General features: G+C 41.8%; 1 long non-coding RNA gene and 1 gene segment (V, D, J or C); both read right to left on the minus strand.

Moving 5' to 3' along the window:
* Positions 1–13,405: 13,405 nt before the first annotated feature.
* Positions 13,406–16,062, minus strand: LOC149123044 (uncharacterized). Its single transcript, XR_016217978.1, has 2 exons — positions 15,811–16,062; positions 13,406–15,657 (listed from the first exon to the last, which is right to left on the minus strand). It is a non-coding gene; the product is annotated as an uncharacterized LOC149123044 (long non-coding RNA).
* A 2,105-nt stretch (positions 16,063–18,167) lies between these two features.
* LOC149123045 (T cell receptor alpha variable 5-like) lies at positions 18,168–20,995 on the minus strand. The segment is given in 2 exon segments: positions 18,168–20,655; positions 20,811–20,995. Coding segments are annotated over 2 exon segments (402 nt in total).
* Positions 20,996–21,605: the final 610 nt, after the last annotated feature.

The raw sequence follows: 21,605 nt of genomic DNA on the forward strand, positions 1-21,605 counted from the left end.
TATGTTTTAATTATGCTTATAAGTTGAAAAATTATATTCATTTATTATATAGACTATAAAGTTTTAGAAAATGTACACATTCTAGAATAGCTACATTGAGCTAATTGACATATGTATTACCTTATATGGTTATTATTTATTGTGGTGAGAACTTTCAAAATCATTTTTCTTAGCCATTGTCAAGTGTGCAATAAATTGTTCTCACCAAAGATATCATGTTGTACAAAAGACCTCTTGAATTTATATCTCATATCAACTGACTTTTGTATCCCTTGAAAAATTTGTTTCTTAATCAGTCAATCTAACTTTAAGGCCAATTTTACATTTGTTTAAACAGCTGGACTTGTATATTTATTACATTATCTTTATTTGCAAATCAAATTAATTCTGTCACACCACAGGCTACCCAGCAATGAATGAATGGGTAAAAATGGTTTATAGCCCTATGATGGAATATTAGTTAAACATTAAAACAAATGAAATTATCATACATCCTACAACATAGATACCATGAAATCATTATGTGAATTGAAATAAACCAGAAGCAAAAAAAAAAAAAAACAAATATTTTGTGACTCTACTCATACTAAACATCTAAATTATGCAAATTTCTTAATTCAGTGATGTTTGCACATAATAATAACGGAACAGTTACAGATAAAAGATAATTTACCCTAACACTAATTATTTGCTAAAATACATTTCAGAGAGTAAGCATCTGGTTTTTTACTAAGTCTTTCATCCAAGAAGTAAAATATGGTTTGCTTACACACCATTTAAAAGATTCAGACACCATCACTGTCATTCTTAAGGAACCCAGAAAGTGATCTTCAGTCACAAAATGTTCTCCTATTATAGAGACCCAGTGGTACCTGGAGATTCAAGTGTAAGAACTATCGAGGCCAGAACTAGACAGCCATAGAGCCTGCCTGGGAGTACTGGGGTCTCAACATGGGAGATGCAATATTTGATATATCAAAAATTTTCTGGAAATGAATGAAGATGACAATACCTCACATCAAAACTTACAGGATACAAGAAAAGCAGTGTTAAGAGGGAATTTTACAACCCTTGGGGCATTCGGATCTGGCTAAAAGGCCCATGAGAGTCTCACAGGCATGGAAAGCCACGACACGGTGGCAAAAACAATCTAAAGAAAGATCCTGGTGAACAAGACCCCAGCGGAAGGAGAAGGCCATCAAGGAGGGAGGCGCCTTTTTCCGAAGGGAGGAAGGAACCTCCACTGTGATACGGCCTTGACTAAACAAGTTCAGAATTGGTGAACTCAAGGGGCTTCCATAGCCTAGACAGCTAAGGCAAGAGCCTCGGGTGATTGCTGACGTCATAAATAAGAGTGCCAATTGTTAAATCAACAACAGGAGTCACTGGGTACATGCTCCCCACGTAGGATCTCTGTCCTTAATGTGTTTTACTATGAAACTTAAAAACAACACTACTAGTCGAACAATACCCTATACCTTGTGTGAGTGCAGCCTGTTGAAATCCTTGCTTAGTATATACTAAGTTGATCTTCTGTATATGAAGGTAATTGAAAATGAAACTCGATGAAGGGTGGGATGAGAGAGGGAGTGGGAGATGGGAGGGCTGCTGGAGGGAGGGAGGTTGAGGGGGGGGAACCACAACAATGCAAAAGTTGCACTTTGTAAATTCACATTTATTAAATAATAAAAAGAAAACTAAGAGGGAATTTTAGAGCAATTGGTGCCTACATCAAGACATTGGAAAGGTACCAATAAATGATCTCAAGGACCTAGAGAAACAATAATAAAGCAAACACCAAATTATAGGAGGAAAGAAATAATTAAAATTAGAGAAGAAAAACAATATTGAAACAAAAAAAAACACAAAAGATCAGTTAAATGAAGAGCTGGTTTTTTGAAAAAATACACAACATTAATACACCACTGGCTTAACTAACCAAAAAAAAAAAAAAAAAGAGAGAGAGAGAGAGAGAGAGAAGATCCAAATCAGTAAAATCAGAGGTGAAAAAGGAAATGAAACAACAGATACCACAGAAATAAAAAAGAATAATCAGGAATTACTACGAAGAGCAGTATGCCAACAAATTGGGAAACAAAGAAGAAATATATAGATTCCTAGACACGTACAATCTACCAAAACTGAGTCCTGAAGACATAGAAAACATTAACAGGAGCCGGCGCTGTGCCATAGCAGGTAAAGCCACCACCTTCAGTTCTGGCATCCCATATGGGCCCTGGTTCAGTCCCAGCTGCTCCCTTCTGATCCAGCTCTCTGTTATGGCCTGGGAAAGCAGAAGATGACCCAAGTCCTTGGACATCTGCATCTACATGGGAGATCTAGAGAAGGCTCCTGGCTCCTTGCTTTGGATCGGCAAAGCTCCAGCCATTGCGGCCAACAGGGGAGTGAACCAGCAGATGGAAGACCTCTTTCTCTACCTCTCCTTCTCTCTCTGTAAGCTCTTTCAAGTAAATAAACAAATCTTTTAAAAAAAAAAGAAAAGAAAATGTTAACAAAGCAATAACCAATATGGAAATTAAATTGGTAATAAAGACCCTCTCAAAAAAGAAAAGTTCAGGACCAAATGGCTTTACTGCTGAATTACTTTATTTTTTAAGATTTATTTATTTATTTATTTGAAAGTCAGAGTTACACAGAGAGAGGAAAGGCAGAAAGAGGGAGAGAGAGAGGTCTTCCATCCGCTGGTTTACTCCCCAGATGACCGCAATGCCAGAGCCGCACCAATCTGAAGCCAGGAGCTTCTTCCAGGTCTCCCAAGTGGGTGCAAGGGCCCAAGGGCTTGGTCCATCTTCTACTGCTTTCCCAGGCTATAACAGAGAGCTGGATCAGAACAGGAGCAGCCAGGACTAGAACTGGTGCCCATATAGGGTGCTAGTGCTTCAGGCCAGGACGTTAACCTGCTGTGCCACAGCGCCAGCCCCTACTGCTGAATTCTACCAGACATTTAAAGAACAAATTCCAAATCTCAAGCTATTCAAAATAATTGAAAGGGAGGGAATCCTCCCTAACTCCTTCTATGAAGCCAGTATCATCTTATACTTCTGAAATCAGAAAATGATACAACAGAGAAAGAGAACTATAGACCAATATCCCTGATGAACATAGAGCCAAAAATCTTCAACAAACTTTAGCTAATCAAATCCAACAACACATCAGATAGATCATTCACCTGGACCTAGTGTGAGTTATCCCTGAAATGCAGGGATGATTCAACATTTGCAAATTAATAGATGTGATATAGCACATCAACAAACTGAAGAACAGAAACTAGATGGCTATTTTACTTAGATGCAGAGAAATCATTTCATAAAATACAACATCCTTTCATGATGAAAACCTTAAGCAAATAGATTATGGGAGGAACATTCCTCAACACAATCAAGGCAATTTATGACAAACCCATGGCCAGCATCCTACTAAATTATGAAAAGCTGTAAGTATTCCCACTGAGATCCAGAACCAGACAAGGATGTGAACTTTGATATAGTCCTGGAAGTTTTAGCCAGAGCCATTAGGCAAGAAAAGGAAATCAAAAGAATACAAATTGTGAAGGAAAGAAATCAACTATCCCTATTTGCAGATGACATGATTCTCTATATAGGAGACCCAAAGACTCCACTAACTATTAGAATTCATAAGAGTTTAGTAAAGCAGCAGGGTGTAAAAATCAACATAAAAAATCAATAACATTTTTCCACACAGACAATGCCCTGATGAGAAAGAACTTATAAGATCAATCCAATTCACAATAGCTATAAAAAGAATTAAATACCTTGGAATAAATTTGATCAAGGGTGTCAGAGATCTCAATGATGAAAATTACAAAACACTGAAGAAAGAACTAGAAGAAGACATTTTAAAGAATGGAAAAGGCTTCCACGTTCATGGGTTGGAAGAACCACATCATCAAAATGTCCAGACTACCAAAAGCAACGTACAGATTCAACATGATCTCGATCAAAATACCAATGACATTTTTTGTAGACATAGAAAAAAGAATGCTAAAATTCATATAGAGTGGGCTGTCGCTATGGCGCAGTAGGTTAATGCCCTGGCCTGAAGCGCCGGCATCCCAATGGGCGCTGGTTCTAGACCTGGCTGCTCCACTTCCAATCCAGCTCTCTGCTATGGTCTAGGAAAGCAGTAGAAGATGGCCCAAGTCCTTGGGCCCCTGCACCCATGTGGGAGACCCAGAAGAAGCTCCTGGCTGCTGGCTTTGGATCGGCACAGCTCCGGCCATTGTGGTCAATTGGGGAGTGAACCATCAGAGGGAAGACCTCTCTCTCTCTCTCTCCTCTCTCTCTCTCTCTCTCTCACTGCCTCTCCTCTCTCTCTATAAATCTGACTTTCAAATAAATACATAGATCTTTAAAAAAAATTCATATGAAAACACAAGAGACCCTGAATAGCTAAATCAATATTATTATTATTATTATTATTATTATTATCTTTTGGAAAGACAGTTACAGAAAGAGGTAGAACCATAGAGAAAGAGAAAGCGAGAGTGAGAGAGAAAGAGAAAGAGGTCTTCCATCTACTGGCTCACGCCTCAAATGACCGCAATGGAAAGAGCTGAGCTGAGCTGATCAAAAGTCAGGAGCCAAGAGCTTCTTCTGGGTCTCCCTAGTGGGTGCAGGGGCCCAAGCACTTAGGCCATCTTCTACTGCCTTCCCAGGCCATAGCAGAGAGCTGGATCAGAAGCGGAGCTCAGACTCGAACCAGCACCCATATGGGATGCTGGCGCTGGAGGCCTCAGCTTTAACTCGCTGTGCTATAGTGCCAGCCCCTAAATCACTCTTACAGAACAAAAATAACACTGGAGGCATCACAATACCTGATTTCCAGACATACTATGGGGTACTTATAACCAAAACAGCCTGGCACTGCACAAAAACAGACTCATATGCCATTGGAACAGAATGGAAATTCCAGAAATCAATCCATACATCTGCAATCAACTCCTCTTTGACAAAAGAACTAAAATCAATCCCTGGATCAAGGACAGTCTCTTTAACAAATGGCACTGGGAAAACTGGATCTGCACATGCAGAAGTATGAAACTAGAACCCTACCTTACATCATACACAAAAATCCACTCAAAATGGATCTGATACCACCAAATTACTAGAGAACATTGAGGAAAATCAGCAAGATATTGGTGTAGGCAAAGACTTCTTGGAAAAGACCCCAGATGCACAGACAATCAAAGCCAAAATTGACAAATGAGATGACATTAAGATGAGAAGATTCTGCACTGCAAAAGAAACACTTATAAGGGGCCGGTGTTGTGGCGTATTGGGTGAAGTCAATGCCTGCAGTGCCAGCATCCCATGTGGGCAATGGTTCAAGTCCTGGCTGCTCCTCTTCTGATCTAGCTCTACGGCCCAGGAAGGCAGTGGAAGATGGCCCAAGTCCTTGAGCCCCTACACTCCATGGGAGACCTGAAAGAAGCTCCTGGATCCTGGCTTTGGATCTGCCCAACTCCGGCCTTTGTGGCCATTTGGGTAGAGAACCAGCAGTTGGAAGACCTCTCTACATCTCTGCATCTGCCTCTCCCATTTAAATAAGTAAATAAATCTTTAAAAAAACACACACAGCAAAGTGAAGAGGCAACCAACAGAATGGGAAAAATTATTTGCAAAATATAAAACTGATAAAGAATTAAAAATTAGAGGATATAAAGAGTCAAGAAACTCAACAATAACAAAAGAACCCAGTTAAGTAATAGGCAAAGCACTTAAAAGGCACTTGTGAAACTCTGTATAAAAGGAAATATCAGAGTTCAGAAATATCATCCCTCACCACAAGGATAGGAGGAGAATGGCAGAAGAAATAGTAACTTGCAAAAAGAGCTTGGACCACCGATACTGCCATCAGCCTAGCCCAGATACAGCTCTTCGCACCATTGGGGAGTGAACCATGAATGCATGATCTAACTATCTATCCCTGCCTATCACCATCTCTCCCTCTTTTCCTCCCCCATTCTCTTTGTCACTCTGCCTTTCAAATAAATAATCTGCATTTTTTTAAAAAATGAAGAGAGACAGAAAGAGAGAGAGAGAGGAGAGATCATACAGGTGCTGGTTCACTCCTCCCAATGACTGCAACAGCCTTGCTGCAGGTTTGGGTACAGGCTTCGGGTGGATGGGGAGCACTGTGCTGGGCTGCACAGAAGTAGGTGGCTGAGTCCACAGCATGGGCAGCTGCAATGTGCAGGGAGAGATGTTTGTCCTTCTTATTCATGAAGACAGTGAATCTTTTCTCTTCTTTCTTGTCCATACTTGATATAATATTTAAGAGCAACTGGAGACCTGCTCCAGGTTCTTGCTTATACCAATAGAAGTAGTCGGAGGTACTGTCTGTGTAAGTGCAGTTGATAACACAGCCGTCTCCCTCCTGGACACTCAGGAAAGAAGGACTCTGCTCCACCGTCTCTCCTCTACTCACAGCTGTACAAAAGGAGAAGTCAGACACGATCATCAAGTCATCATTTCCCAAAATTTTTTTCCACTCTGATTTCAGGCAGCCTAGAAAATGCCCGCCTCCACTCAGACTTGTAAAGAACATTTGCTAATCACCCTGATCTCCCAAAGCTCCAAACTCACAATACAGCTGCAGCCACAAGAATAGGAGGAACGGTCCAGAAACAGTCCTCATGGTTCCACCTATCAGGACTTGCAATCTCCAGCCAGGAAAGCTACAGCGATTATCAGTTGTCTCTTCCTGTCCTCCTAAGACCAGTCGTTTTTCAAACTGGCTGCTCAGGAACCTGCTTCTGTCTTTAGCCTGCTCTTAGAGAAGCCAAGCAAAAAGAGCCAGTCCCACATCGTGCATCAGCAGAGACGTGCTGCCCTCTTCTGGACAGAGCCTCAACTGTTAAACCGCTTCCCAGATCCTCACACCCTGACAGGCATCTTTGGAGAACAAGGGAAACAGCCATGAGTCACGTAAACCAAGGTCCAAGTGTGTCCCCAGTCAGAAGTGATGAAGTTTGGCAGAAAGAAACATGGTGAAAATGTGGGGTTCAGGATTCCACTTCATCTTCTCAGCACTCTTCTGAGACATTTTAAATGAACTTGAGGGTACGGGTTTGTCACCAACAGGATTAGGTCACTTGATCAGGAAAACACTGGCATCCACTGACTACTTCAGAAATAAAGTCCTTCCTCCTCTTACCTTTCCGACTTCTAAAACTGGACAAGAATCCCTCAGACAAAACAACCATCTTGATTCAGTCTAATAGGAAATCTCTTTCTACAGGTCACATATGTACCCACTAAGATTGTAATAAAATAGAGAGCTTTGCTAAATATCTCAGATGCACCCCACTGCAGTCTCTGCTCCCCCAAGTCTGGCATTGCTCTGACCTTGCCATTCCTAGGAAATAATGCCATGGATCAAAACAGCAAAATTTCCTCATTAAAAATGACTAAATTGTAAAGTAAAAGATCAAACAGAGGGAAAGCTTCCATGAATCAACTGTATTAGTGTAACCAATGGGGAGAGTATACCTTGTAGACTGTGAGGAGAAACCTAAAATGGATGTTAGGATTCTTTCTTCTGGAAGAACAGATTGTGTGTGTGTGTGTGTTATGGACATGTGGTTTATCTATTGGCAAGAATTGACAGAAAAGAGTAGAAACTCTCAGAAACATCAGGCTACAGGTAGATGTAATGGGAACAAGTGTACATCTCTCCCAGGTGTGCTTACACATGATAATGTCAGTGTGAGTGGTCCCGCTTCAAAACTGATTACTGAATAATCTGCAGTAGAATTACTCCCTGCTGTTGCCTTGACCACTGACCATTCAGGCTTCCCTAGATTTTACTGTCAGTGTCTCAAATCATGGTTTAGAATTTCAACTTATGATTACATCCTTCACTCCTTTAAATTCTCTCCCCAAACTGTGTCTCATTTGTGTTAATATCTTGCATCTTTGGGTTCATTCCAGCAGGAATAAATCTGGGCAAGGATAAGTCAATGCCTATCAGTGGAGCAGACATGTGGGAATGTGACCTTGAGAAATCTGCTCTCAAGAGAACCTAATCCCAATCAGTGTAAGAAGCAACAGATTCTCTCCTGTGATTTGAGTCCATACAACTCCAGGAAATATAGAAAATTAGTATTATTTTTCATCTACGCTGTATAGTTTATGTATCCCAAGATGCTGACTATGCAGAATCACATTCCGAATATAGAAAGAAATATATGCAGAAGTATATACCATAAATGCACTTAACAAAATTCCATTAATCAATTATAATTCAGGATGGCACTGTGGGACAGCAGGTAAGCTGCTGCTTGGGACATCCATTTCCTAGTGCTTGGGATGCAATCATGTCTCCACTTCCAGTCACTTCCTGCTGATGCACAACCCAGGAGCCTGCAGGTTTGGGTCTCTGTCACAAATGGGGGGGGGCCTGGATGGAATTCCTGGCTGTTGGATTTGACCTGTTCCAGCTCTAACTGTTGTGTGTATTTGGAGATAGACCTGAGGATGGAAGATGTCTCTTTCCAACTCTCTTTCTCTGTTGCTCAATCTTTCAAGTAAACAATAAAAAATAAAATTATGATTCTTTCACTCATTCTTTTTTTAAGATTTATTTATTTGAAAGACAGTGTTACACAGAGAGAAGGAAAGGCAGAGAGAGAGAGAGGTTAAATATTTCTGTGATGACATCATTTTTACAATAATAAATTGGGAGGTGGAAGTAGTGAATTTCTTACTTCTTTTGATTTTGGAAGATAGTTTGGATCTAGGATACGATGACAAACAGAATCCAAGAACATAGTTACCAGGAGGAAAAGCTCACAAGGAGAACTACAGACAGTTACAAGACTTCCTTCAAGAATTCAAGGAGCATGCATGAGGAAGGCCAAACTAATGCCATCCAAAAGAGTTAGAGGAAGCAGAGCTTAGATGGTGCTTACACAGGGAAGACTGGGCAGATTCCACTAGAGATACTGTAAAAACTCAAAATTCATGGATAAAAGGTAGGGTAAGCTTAAAAGTCTTGCTGAGAAGTGGTAGATTATTGGCCTAGAAGCAGAACAATGCATGGAGATACACCTATGTTAGGAAAACCGTTATGGAAGAAAGATCTAATGGTTGAATACCAGGTATTATCTATTAGGATGAAGACACATAAAATACATTCACTAAATATAAAACATGAATTCCTAAACCCAATGGGAAAAGTTAAAAAACAGAAGAAAATATTGGGAAATGCTATCTGAAGATCTCATAGTATGAAAGATCACTGAATTTTTTAACAAATCTTAAGCCATAATAGAAAAGACTGGAAAATATGCATACATATTTTTAAATATGTAGAAAAACAGTCTCAACAACTAACTAGCTAATCAAATCCAACAACACATCAGAAAGGTCACTCACACCACACCACTTGAAAGTTTATCCCGGGTATGCAAGTTTGCTTCAACAAATACATATCAATAAATTGATACATCACATTACAAATTGAAGAATAAACCAGGATATTATCACAGTAGATGCAGAAAAAGCATTTGATAAAATATAACAACCTTTCATAGTAAAAACTTCAAGCAAGTTGTTAATTGAAGGAACATTCTCAGTGCAATCAAGGCAATATAGAACAACCCAGGACAGCTTCATAATGAATGGGAGAAGGGTGGAAACATTTCCACTGAGTTCTGAAACCCAACAAGGATACTCACTTTCCCCATCGCTATCCATAAGGTTCTGGAAGTTTAGCCAGAGCCATTAAGTAAGAAAAAGAAATCAAAGGGATACAAATTGGAAAAGAAGTCAGACTGTCTGTGTTTAGTGATGACATAATCATGTATATAGTAGATCCAAAAGGCTCCACTAAGACATATTGGAAATCATAAGAGAATTTAATAAAGTTGCAGGATATCAAATCAATACACAAAAATCAATAGCCTTTGTATACACAGGCCATGCCATGGCTGAGAAAGAACTTGTAAGATCAGTCCCATTAACAATAAGTACAAAAAATTTAAATACCTGGAATACATTTAACTAAGGATGTGAAAGATCTCTACAATAAAAGTTTTAAACCTTTAAGAATGAAATAAAAGAAGACACAAAAATAGAAAAATATTCCATGTGCATAGATTGGCAGAATTAATATCATCAAAATGTCCATACTAGTGAAAGCAGTTTATAGATTCAGTGCAATTCCAATCAAACTACAAACAACATTCTTCTCAAATCTAGAAAAATATGACACTGAAATTCATATGGACACAAAACAGACACCAAATAGATAAGACAATTTTAAACAACAACAACAATTAAAAAAAGAGGCATCACAATACCAGATATCAAGACATATTAGAGGCCAGCACCGTGGCTCGCTAGGCTAATCCTCTACCTGTGGCGCTGGCACCCCAGGGTCTAATCCCAATCTGGGAGCCGGATTCTGTCCTAGTTGCCCCTCTTCCAGTCAAGCTCTCTGCTGTGGCCCGAGAAGGCAGTGGAGGATGGCCCAAGTGCTTGGGCCCTGCACCTGCATGGGTGACCAGGAGGAAGCACCAAGCTCCTAGGTTAGGATCGGCTCGGTGCGCCAGGCCATAGCAGCCATTTTAGGGGTGAACAAATGGAAGGAAGATCTGTCTCTCTGTCTCTCTATCACTGTCTAACTCAACCTGTCATATTAAAAAAAGAATACTATAAAGCAGTAAAAATAAAATGAAATCCAGTAATTTGCAACAAAATGGAGGAATTTGGAAAACCTCATGCTGAGTGAAATAAGCCAGTCCCATTGTGAAAAATATCATATGTTCTCCCTGATCGGTGACAACTAACTGTGCACCTAAAAGGAAATCTGGAGAAGTGAAACGGACTGTATGAGAAATAATAACCTGATAAGTCCTTGTCCTGACGGTCGAGGAACAGCTTACTATTTTATTCTTTTAATAGTTTCTTGTTCTGCTTAATACCATTGGTTGAACTCTTTAATTAACACACAATTATTCTTAGGTGTTTAAATTTAACTAAAAAGTGATCCCTATTAAACATAAGAGTGGAAACAAGAGGGGGAGGAGATGTACAGTTTGGCAGATGCTCAATTGGACTTACCCCTAATGGTAGAGCTTCAAACGTGCCTGAGGATTCCAATTCAATCCTATCAAGGTGGCATGTACCAATGCCATCTCACTAGTCAAAGTGATCAGTTTCAATTCATAATTGATCATTATGATAGGATTAAGAGTTAAAAGGATCACATACAAAAGACCGGTGTTTGCTAATAATAACTGATATAATTAAAAAGGAGAGAACAATCCAAAATGGGAAGTGTGACACACAGCAGACTCGTAGAATGGCAGAGGCCCTAAACAGCTTCTGGCCTCAGAATCAGCCCTTAAGGCATTCGACAAGGCTAAAAAGCCCATGAGAGTATTTCAGGCATGGAAAGCCAAGACACTGTGGCAAAAAAAAAAATGAGCAAAATGAAAAATCTCTGTGAGTGAGATCCCAGCGGAAAGAACAGGCCATCAAAGAAGGAGGGTACTTTCTTTGAAGGGAAGAGAGAACTTCCACTTTGACTATGGCCTTGTCTAAACAAGATCAAAATTTGTGAACTCAAGAGGCTCCATAGCCTTGGCTCTTCATGACAAGAGCCTTGGATGATTACTGACATCATAAATAAGAGTGTCAATTGTTAAATCAATAACAGGAGTCACTGTGCACCTTACTCCCCACGTAGAATCTCTGTTCTTATTATGTTGTACTATGTGAATTAACGGTAAAACTACTACTCAAACAGTACTTTATACTTTGTGTATCAGTGTGGCTGCAAATTATTGAAATCTTTACTTAATATATACTAAGTTGATCTTCTGTATATACAGATAATTGACAATGAATCCTTTTTTTTTTTTTTTTTTTTTTTTTTGACAGGCAGAGTGGACAGTGAGAAAGAGAGACAGAGAGAAAGGTCTTCCTTTGCCGTTAGTTCACCCTCCAATGGCTGCCGTGGCCAGCGCGCTGTGGCCGGCGCACCGCGCTGATCCAATGGCAGGAGCCAGGTGCTTCTCCTGGTCTCCCATGGGGTGCAGGGCCCAAGCACTTGGGCCATCCTCCACTGCACTCCCTGGTCACAGCAAAGAGCTGGCCTGGAAGAGGGGCAACCGGGACAGAATCCAGCACCCCAACCGGGACTAGAACCCAGTGTGCCGGCACCGAAAGGCAGAGGATTAGCCTAGTGAGCCGCGGCGCCGGCCGACAATGAATCTTGATGAAGAATGGGATGGGAGAGGGAGTGGGAGATGGGATAGTTGCAGGTGGGAGGGTGGTTTTGGGTGGTAGAAGCTGCTATAATTACAAAGTTGTACCTTGTAAAAATATATTTATTAATAAAAGTTGAAAAAAAAAGACATATTACAGGACAGTTAAAACAGCCTGGTAATGGCACATAAATAGACTTTCAGAATAATTAAACAGATTAGAAACCCCAGATTATCTGCATATCTACAACCAACTAATCATTGACAAAGGAGCTAAAATCAATCCCTGGAGCAAGCACAGCATCTTCGACAAGTGAGAAAATTGGAACTACGCATGCAATTTTGTTTAATCCTAACAAAATCCTATGAGATCTTTCTATCAGCAGACTTCAGAAAAGGAAACTCACCCTAAGAAAACTGAAACCATTCCTCCAAGACTATACAGGTCATCAGTGAGTGAGTTAGGATTTTACACAAAAGTGCTGGACGTGGGGCTGGAACTGTGGCACAGTGGGTTAAAGTCCTGGTCTGCGGTGCCAGCGTCCCATATGGGCACCGGTTCGAATCCCGGCTGCTCCACTTCCAATCCAGCTCTCTGATATGCCTGGGAAAGCAATAGAACATGGCCTAAGTTCTTGAGACCCTGACCCATGTGGGAGACCCAGAAAAACTCCGGGCTCCTGGTTTCAGTTTGGTGCAGCTCTAGTTGTTGCAGCCATTTGGGGAGTAAACCAGTGGATGGAAGACCTCTCTCTCTTTCTGTCTCTCTCTCTCTGTCTCTCTCTCTCTCTGCCTCTGCCTCTCTGTAACTCTGCCTTTACAAATAAATTAAATAAATCTTTAAAATAGAAGAAGTGCTGGACTCTTGGGCCCATCCCCTTGAATGTGTACTGCGAGCTGGTGATTACCTCCCCCACCTCCATTTGTTACCAACACAAAAACACTAGCTCCTCCCTGGGAAGTTATTTATTGTAAATTCTGCTACACCCAGTCATGTCTTGGCTTCCTCCCCATCCTCTCCCTGGGTTGTTGATCAATGCCCCACCATCCTCTCAGTGCCTTTCTTCACATGACTCTTACACAGCATCTTTCACAGTGCACTGACTCTTGCAAAATGGGATGAGGCCAGCGCCACGGCTCACTAGGCTAATCCTCCACCTTGAGGCGCCGGCACACCGGGTTCTAGTCCCGGTCGGAGTGCCGGATTCTGTCCCGTTGCCCCTCTTCCAGGCCAGCTCTCTGCTGTGGCCAGAGAGTGCAGTGGAGGATGGCCCAAGTGCTTGGGCCCTGCACCCCATGGGAGACCAGGAGAAGCACCTGGCTCCTACCATCGGATCAGCGCGGTGCGCCGGCCACAGTACGCTGGCCACGGCAGCCATTGGAGGGTGAACCACCGGCAAAGGAAGACCTTTCTCTCTGTCTCTCTCTCTCACTGTCCACTCTGCCTGTCAAAAAAAAAAAAAAAAGAAAGAAAAATGCGATGAAACTCCTGACTGATACCCACACTCTAATAACACAGCACAGCAGGCTCAGTCTCAGGGAGTTTATGAACTTAAGAAGCCCATCCACAGTTACCAGTCTCTGCATTGGGCCTCCCCTATCCTCCTCTGATTGACATGTCCAAGGTGCCAGTGACCAGAGTCCATCATTTCCTGATCCCAAATTTCTCTATTGTACTGATTGTGATTAGAGTAAGGCATTTGCGTGTCCAAATACCGATGGAGTCTATGGTCACAAAAGACTTCCATAGCCTTGGCAGCCCATGACAAGAGCCTTGTGTGATCACTGAAGTCATAAATAAGAGTGTTAATTGTTAAAGGAAAAAAGGAAGTCTCTGTGCATTTACTCCCTATATAGGACCACCATCCATGAGTTGTACTATGAGAATCAACTGCAGTTGATTTTTTTTTTTGTTCCCAAACTGTGCTCTATATGTTGTGTGGGGGGGGTGCATATTGTTGAATTCTATGCTTAGCATGCAGTTGGTCCTCTGTATATAAAGTCAAACTGAAATTGAACCATAGTGAAGAAGGAAATCGGAAAGGGAGAGGGAGGTGGGATGGGAGTTGGGTTGGGAGGGTGGGTATGGTGAAAGAACCACTATCTTCCTAAAGTTGTATCTATAAAAAATGCATTCACTAAATAAAAACTTCAAAAATAAGTAAATAATCATAAAAAGTAAAGTGAGGCATTTGGACTGGGAGACCCCTAAGGCATATACAGCCCTCAAATTCTCTTTGTTTCATTGTCTAAATTTCTGCCCCTTTTCTCCCACAAATGTTCCCTGTGCACTGCTCCCAAGCCTCAAACACAAGCAGCATAGTGACCATATCACCACTGGGGCAGTGACTCTACATGGCCTGGAACAAGGAGACACCAACACCAGCCCCAGGTGGAGTCACTCAAAGCCCAAAGATTCTGCCATTAGGAACCAAACACGCTATGACATGAGGGATCTCTGCTTCTTGATAATAATCGAAAAGTGAGTTAAGAAAGGAGATAATATGTAGATGAGTTAAACTGATAGAAATGACAGTGTTGGCTACATAATAGTAATAAAGATGTCTCAGCTTACAACATATGCCTGGCATGAATAGCTGTAAGTTCCTGTTTTTAAAATCAGTTACAAAGGGATGCACTCATCGAATCCCACACAGAGAGTAATAAGGGTGTAAATCCATCCTTGTGATGCCGCTGACTTACAGTATGTAAGTAGCCAGTGCAGTATGTTCATCTAGTTACAAGATGAGAAATTACAAAGAAAACAGGCAAATGTTTTTCCCTATCATCATCATCATCATTTTTAAAAATGTTTTATCAATACAGAGAACAGATTTCATGTATTTCATCTGTACAATTCCAAGAAGATCAGCATTGTCGCTGAGGTACTTGACTTACTTGTTCACTACAATTTATTTTTTATTCATTGGTGATTTCACAACCAGTCAACTTTTTTCTCAAATATTCAACTTTGTGATACACTGGAGTGATTTTAGAATGTTCTTATATTAAACTACAGAATATCCTCATAGCAAACAGCAACAACAGATAATGTCTTCAGCCCTCACTGCAGGTTTGGGTAGAGGCTGCAGGTGTCTGGGGCACACTGTGCTCCTGTGCACAGAAGTAGGTGGCTGAGTCTGCAGGATGAGCAGATCTAATGTGTAGGGAGAGAAGTTTGTCCTTCTTATTCAGGAACACAGTGAATCTCTGATCTTCGTTCATGTCCATACTTGCAAAAATATTTATAAGGAACTGGAGACCTGATCCAGGTTCTTGCTTATACCAATAGAAGTAGTCGGAGGTACTGTCTGTGTAAGTGCAGTTGATAACACAGCCGTCTCCCTCCTGGACACTCAGGAAAGAAGGACTCTGCTCCACCGTCTCTCCTCCACTCACACCTGTGCCAAAGGAGAAGTCAGATGCATCGTCATGACTCCCAGAATTTGCATTGTTTTTCTACAGTAACTGCAATCTGGAAGAGGCCAATCTCTCCTTCAGACTACTAATGAACATTTACTAAGCACCCTCTTCCCCAAAAGCTCCCAACTCACAGTGCAGCTGCAGCCACAGGAACAGGAAGAAAGGTCCTGCAAGCGTCCTCATGGGTCTTCCCATCGGGACCTGCGAGCTCCAACCAGGAGAGCTCCGTCTATCACAGATGTCTCCTCCTTTGCTCCAAGGCACAGCGGTCTTCAAACTGCACAGGCGTCTGCTTCTGTCTTGAGCCTGCTCTCTAGAAGTCAACGGAAAAGATTCTGTCCATACCATGAGTCTGCAGAGACGCTCTGCCCTCTTGTGGTCAAATCCCCAACTGCTATACTTGAGCATCAAATTCAATTTTATCATTGTGTAACTCTTTAAGAGATTACACAAATTAGCAACAGGTCAAATACAGTAATTTCTAAATGTGTCCTCAATCGGAAAACAATTAATATAATAGAAAAATAATAATTAATAAAACATACTAAAAATGTATGGTTCAGAATTCCACCTCTTCTTCTCAGGCACTATTGATATTTTAAATTAATTTGAAGTTACATTCTTTCCAGGTTTATCCAACAACAGAGTTAGCCTGTTTGAAATCAAGAAAATACTACAAGTGAGTCTCCAAAGTAGTTAAAATGTAAAATCCTTCCTCCTCATTTCACACCTACTTCTTAAATTGGCTGGGGAATCCCTCAGTCAAATCAACCGTCTTGGTTCAGCTCTACTAAGGAAAACTCTTTCTACAGGTAATACTTAAGCACAAAGACTGTAGTAAAAGCTAAAATCTGGGTATGTATGTCAGATGCATGCTACTGCAGCTCTGGAACTCCAAGTGTGGGTGTGCTCTTCATCTTATCCCAGGAAATTGACAGTGCCATAGGAATGATCCTTTAGTAAAAATGACTAAATTATAGAGTGAAGCAGACAAGCGGGGGGGGCTGGGCTACTGCGAGTGAATAGTATTAGGGCATTCAAGGGAAGAATTGACCTTGTGGATTGTGATGACAAATCTTATGTGACTCTAAAATCATTTTTTTTTTCTGGAAGAACAGATTATCTGAGACTCTTGATACGTGGTTTAATTATTGCCAGGTTTTGACCTAACGTCAGACCGCAGATGGATATAAGGCAAACACATACGTGTCTTCAGATGTGTTTCTATTTCCTAATAACAAAGCTGGTAACTGCTCCTCATATATGACTACAGAATAATATATAATAGAATTACCCCTTCCAGCTTTTTGGACACTGCCGACTCAGAGTCCAGATGCAAAAGCTTTTTCCTAGATTGTATTTGGTCTCCAATCATTGCTTGAACTATCTACCTATGATAACAGCCTTCACTCCTTTAAAATCTCTCTCCAAATATGTCTCATTTGTTTTAATATCTTGGGTCTTTCTGGCAGAAAGAAACCAGAGACACAGAGAGAGATTTTGTCTCCTTATTCACTCCCGCAAAAGGCCACAACAGCCATGGCTGAGCCAGGACAAAACCAGGACCCCAGAACTCAATTCAAGACCCCCACATCAGTGGCAGGAAGCAAAGCACTTGAACATCCCCTGAAGCCTCACGGGGTACACATTAGCAGGAGGCTAGAATAGGGAGCAAATCCAGGGCATAAACCCAGGCCCACCAATATGGGATACAAGCATCACAAGTGGCTTTTCAACTGCTGTATCAGTAGAACCCCCCAGAGATGTGATCCCTCCAGCATTTCATTAGAAAGCCCAAGTTGTGAATCAAAGTTGTCACTTCTGGCAGAGCTTGAATTCCAAACGTTATCTAGTTCAGGGAAGTTGCTAAAATTTATTTTCTCTTTCAGCCTTTTTTTTTTTTTTTAGATTTATTTCTTTATTTGAAAGGCAGAGTTACATGGCCAGTGCTGTGGCTCACTAGGCTAATCCTCTACCTGCGGCGCCAGTACTCTGGGTTCTATTCCAGGTTGGGGTGCTGGGTTCTGTCCCGGTTGTTCCTCTTCCAGTCCAGCTCTCTGCTGTGGCCCAGGAAAGAAGTGGAGAATGGCCCAAGTGCTTGGGCCCTGCACCCGCATGGGAGACCAGGAGGAAGCACCTGGATCCTGGCTTCGGATCAGCGCAGCACCCCGGCCATAGCGGCCATTTCGGGGGTGAACCAATGGAAGGAAGACCTTTCTCTCTGTCTCTCTCTCTCTCTCACTGTCCATCTCTGCCTGTCAATAAAAGGCAGAGTTACAGAGAGGCAGAGAGAGAGAGAGAGAGAGAGAGAGAGAGAGATCTTCCATTCACTGGTTCACTCCCCATATGGCTGCAATGGCCTGAGTTGCGTCGATCTGAAGCCAGGATCCAGGAGCTTCTTCCAGGTCCCCCACAAGGGTACAGGGGCCCAAGGGCCATCTTCTACTGCTTTCCCAGGCCATAACAGAGAGCTGGACTGGAAGTGGAGCAGCCAGGACTTGAACCAGCACCCATATAGGATGCCGGCACTGCAGGTGTAGGCTTAGCCCACTACGCCACAACACCAGCCCCATCAGCTTTCTAGCAATTGTTTCCCACCTGTTCTCTAGGAGTCTAGAGCTGACGTACACAGTTTAGGAATAAACCAAGCGTAATGTCTAAAGACTTCAAGACTCCTTACTCTGTGAATCGCAGAAGCACCAGGCTCCAAACTTTAGGCCCAGGAAGTCATCTACTTCCTACTGAGCTCCACGTCCCACATGTCAAGCACTGGCATGTGGATCTGGCCTACGTGTTTGGGTCCAAGTGTCACGTCCACCTAGTCTGTGCATCTTTCTGCTGGCTCTCCAGAGTCTTCAAATGGCATTTTAAATGTATTTTCCCTGACTTTGTGATACTATGGATTAACCAATATAATCCATGACTTAATAGTAGCCAATTCTAAATCTACTGATAACTGAGTTATTTTTTCACAATAAGTTATCCAGAATCAGTTTTGTTGGTTGCAGCCAAAACCTTTGAACACTACCATACTTAACAAAGGCATTTTGGGACTTAAATGAGGTAATCTACGATTTGTACCTGGCAATATTCCCAGTTCCCATAAAGTGTCAACCCATGTTAATTCACTCACTCTCTCTCTTCCTCTCTCTTTTTTCCCTCACATGCCCGCTAATCTCATAAGCCTTGCAAACTAAGACAGAGACATAGAGAACCACACATACACAACACACACATGCACACAATATTCAACTACAGGAGTAACCCAGTGTGGACTAGATTTAAGAGTGCTATTATCCTCTCATCCCTCATATCTCACAGGCTCTAGTCTTTCATCTTTGTTAAGCTTTCCAGGTCTGGCTCACTGTTGTAAAACCTGTCAAGCTGGGGTTAGCATTGTGGCAAACCAGGTAAAGCAGTCGCCTGCAAAGCCAGCATCCCATATGAGCGCCAGCTCCTGTCCTGGATGCTTCACTTCCAATCAAACTCTCTCCTAATGGCCGAGAAATGCAGTGGAAGATGATCCAGGTGCTTGGGCCCCTCCAACCCATGTGGGAGACCCGGATGAAGCTCTTCCCTCCTGGCTTTGGCCTGGCCCTGCACTGTGGTTGCAGCCATCTGGGGAGTAAATCAGCTGATGGAAGATCTATCTCTCTCTCTCTCTCTCTCTCTCTCTTGCTCTCTCTGCTGCAGCAACACATTTCCTGGTGTCTGGCTTTGCAGACGATTTCAGAACAACACTGTCTTCACTGTATGCCCCTGAAGAATGCTTAATAAATCAATATCATCACACTTACAAGAAACCTTCACTTTTGTTTTAGAAACATACATTTCTCTTCAAAGTGATGAGAAAAATGGAAAGATGATGAGGCCCATGTCAAAATTCTGCACTTCAACGAAGGAAAAAGAACTGAAGGAAGAGAGCAATGTAATTGTTGAAGCAAATTATTCCTAGAGCAGGTGAAAATTTAGAATTTCTCATATTTAAGAAGTTGTCTATGTAAAATGTTACATACACCTGAAGAAAAATATAGTCTTTCACCAAAAAAAAAGAGAATGAATGCAGGAGAAATAAAATAGTGACATAAAAGCAGTAAACATTGAGATTTATAAGATTCAGCAAATGTGAGATGCTCAGGTTAGGACTTCATATTCAGTGAGCAATGACTCAAAATACTAGTCTGGTGATCTTGATTTGTAATACTATTTTAACAAAAAAGAAATACCAAATGCTAGCCATGATTTATTTGTATGACAGTATTCCAAGACATTTTAACTTTCTACCCTATATTGACAGTTTTAACATACCATGCCGTTAATAATTTCAGACTCTGAATGATAATAAATTGGATTATGAAAAGACAGAGAACTTTCTGTCTGGAAGAGAATACTCAGACCATCGTGTCAGGTGTCCATGGGAGGGAGAATTCTATAGGGCACCAGTTAGGTCAACCCTACAGCCTTATGATTTAACTACAAATCACAAACTTTTGACACAGATTCATTCAAATATTCTAAAGCTTATTTGGTCATTTAGAAGCTGAAATTCTTGAAACATGTTTTAAAACATCCATACATTTTTAAAATACAGAAAATCCCAATCGCCAACAGCAACAACAGATGAGATGCCTTCAGCCCTCACTGCGGGTTTGAGTAGAGGCTGCAGGTGCCTGGGGAGCACTGTGCTCTTGCAGCACAGAAGTAGGTGGCTGAGTCTGCAGGACGGGCAGCTGCGATGTGCAGGGAGAGATGTTGGTCCTTCTTGCTCATGAGGACGGTGAGCCTTTGCTCTTCTTTCTTATCCGCATTGGAGAGAATACTTATAAGGAACTGGAGACCTGCTCCAGGTTCTTGCTTATACCAAAAGAAGTAGTCGGAGGCACTGTCCGTGTAAGTGCAGTTGATAACACAGCCGTCTCCCTCCTGGACACTCAAGAAAGAAGGACTCTGCTCCACCGTCTCTCCTCTACTAACACCTGCAAAACAGAAGTCAGAAAAATCATCAGGCCAATATTCCCTAGAGATAACATTGTTTCCTCACATTATTTCAGGCAATCTGGAAGAGGCCAGCCTCCTCAGACTTCTAATGAACATTTACTAAGCACCCTCTTCCCCAAAGCTCCCAACTCACAGTGCAGCTGCAGCCACAGGAACAGGAAGAAAGGTCCTGCAAGCGTCCTCATGGTTCTGCCCATCGGGACCTGCGAGCTCCAGCCAGGAGAGCTCCGTCTGTCAGTTGTGTCTTCCTTTCCTCCAAAGCAGAGATTTCTTAAACTCACTACAAAGGCATCTGTTTCTGTGTTTAGTCTGCTTTAAGAAGTCAACCAAACAGCCTGTCCCATGTTGTGCATTAACAGAGACATTCTGCCCTCTTGTGGTCAGATCCCAACTGCTAAACCCTGTGACCAAATCTGATCTTTTTTTCACTTTTATTTAATAAATTTAAATTTCCAAAGTACAGCTTATGGATTACAATGGCCTTTCCCCCACCCCCCATAACTTCCCTCCCACCTGCAACCCTCCCATCTCCGGCACCCTCTCCCATTCCATCCACATCAAGATTCATTTTCAATTCTCTTTATATACAGGAGATCAATATTAAGTAAAGATTTCATCAGTTTACACCCACACAGAAACATAAAGTGTAAAATACTGTTGAGTACTAGTTTTAGCATTAATTCACATTGAACAACACATTAAGGACAGAGATCCTACATGAGGAGTACGTGCACAGTGACTCCTGTTGTTGACTTAACAAATTGACACTCTTGTTTATGGCATCAGTAATCTCCCTAGGCTCTTGTCATGAGTTGCCAAGGCTATGGAAGCCTTTTGAGTTCGCCAACTCCGACCTTATTTAGACAAGGTGGAAGTTCTCTCCTCCCTTCAGAGAAAGGTACCTCCTTCTTTAATGGCCCATTCTTTC

This window comes from Oryctolagus cuniculus, chromosome 12, assembly GCF_051225735.1.
Source record: "Oryctolagus cuniculus isolate XC-2025 breed Fujian yellow rabbit chromosome 12, ASM5122573v1, whole genome shotgun sequence".
Classification (NCBI taxonomy): Eukaryota; Metazoa; Chordata; class Mammalia; order Lagomorpha; family Leporidae; genus Oryctolagus; species Oryctolagus cuniculus.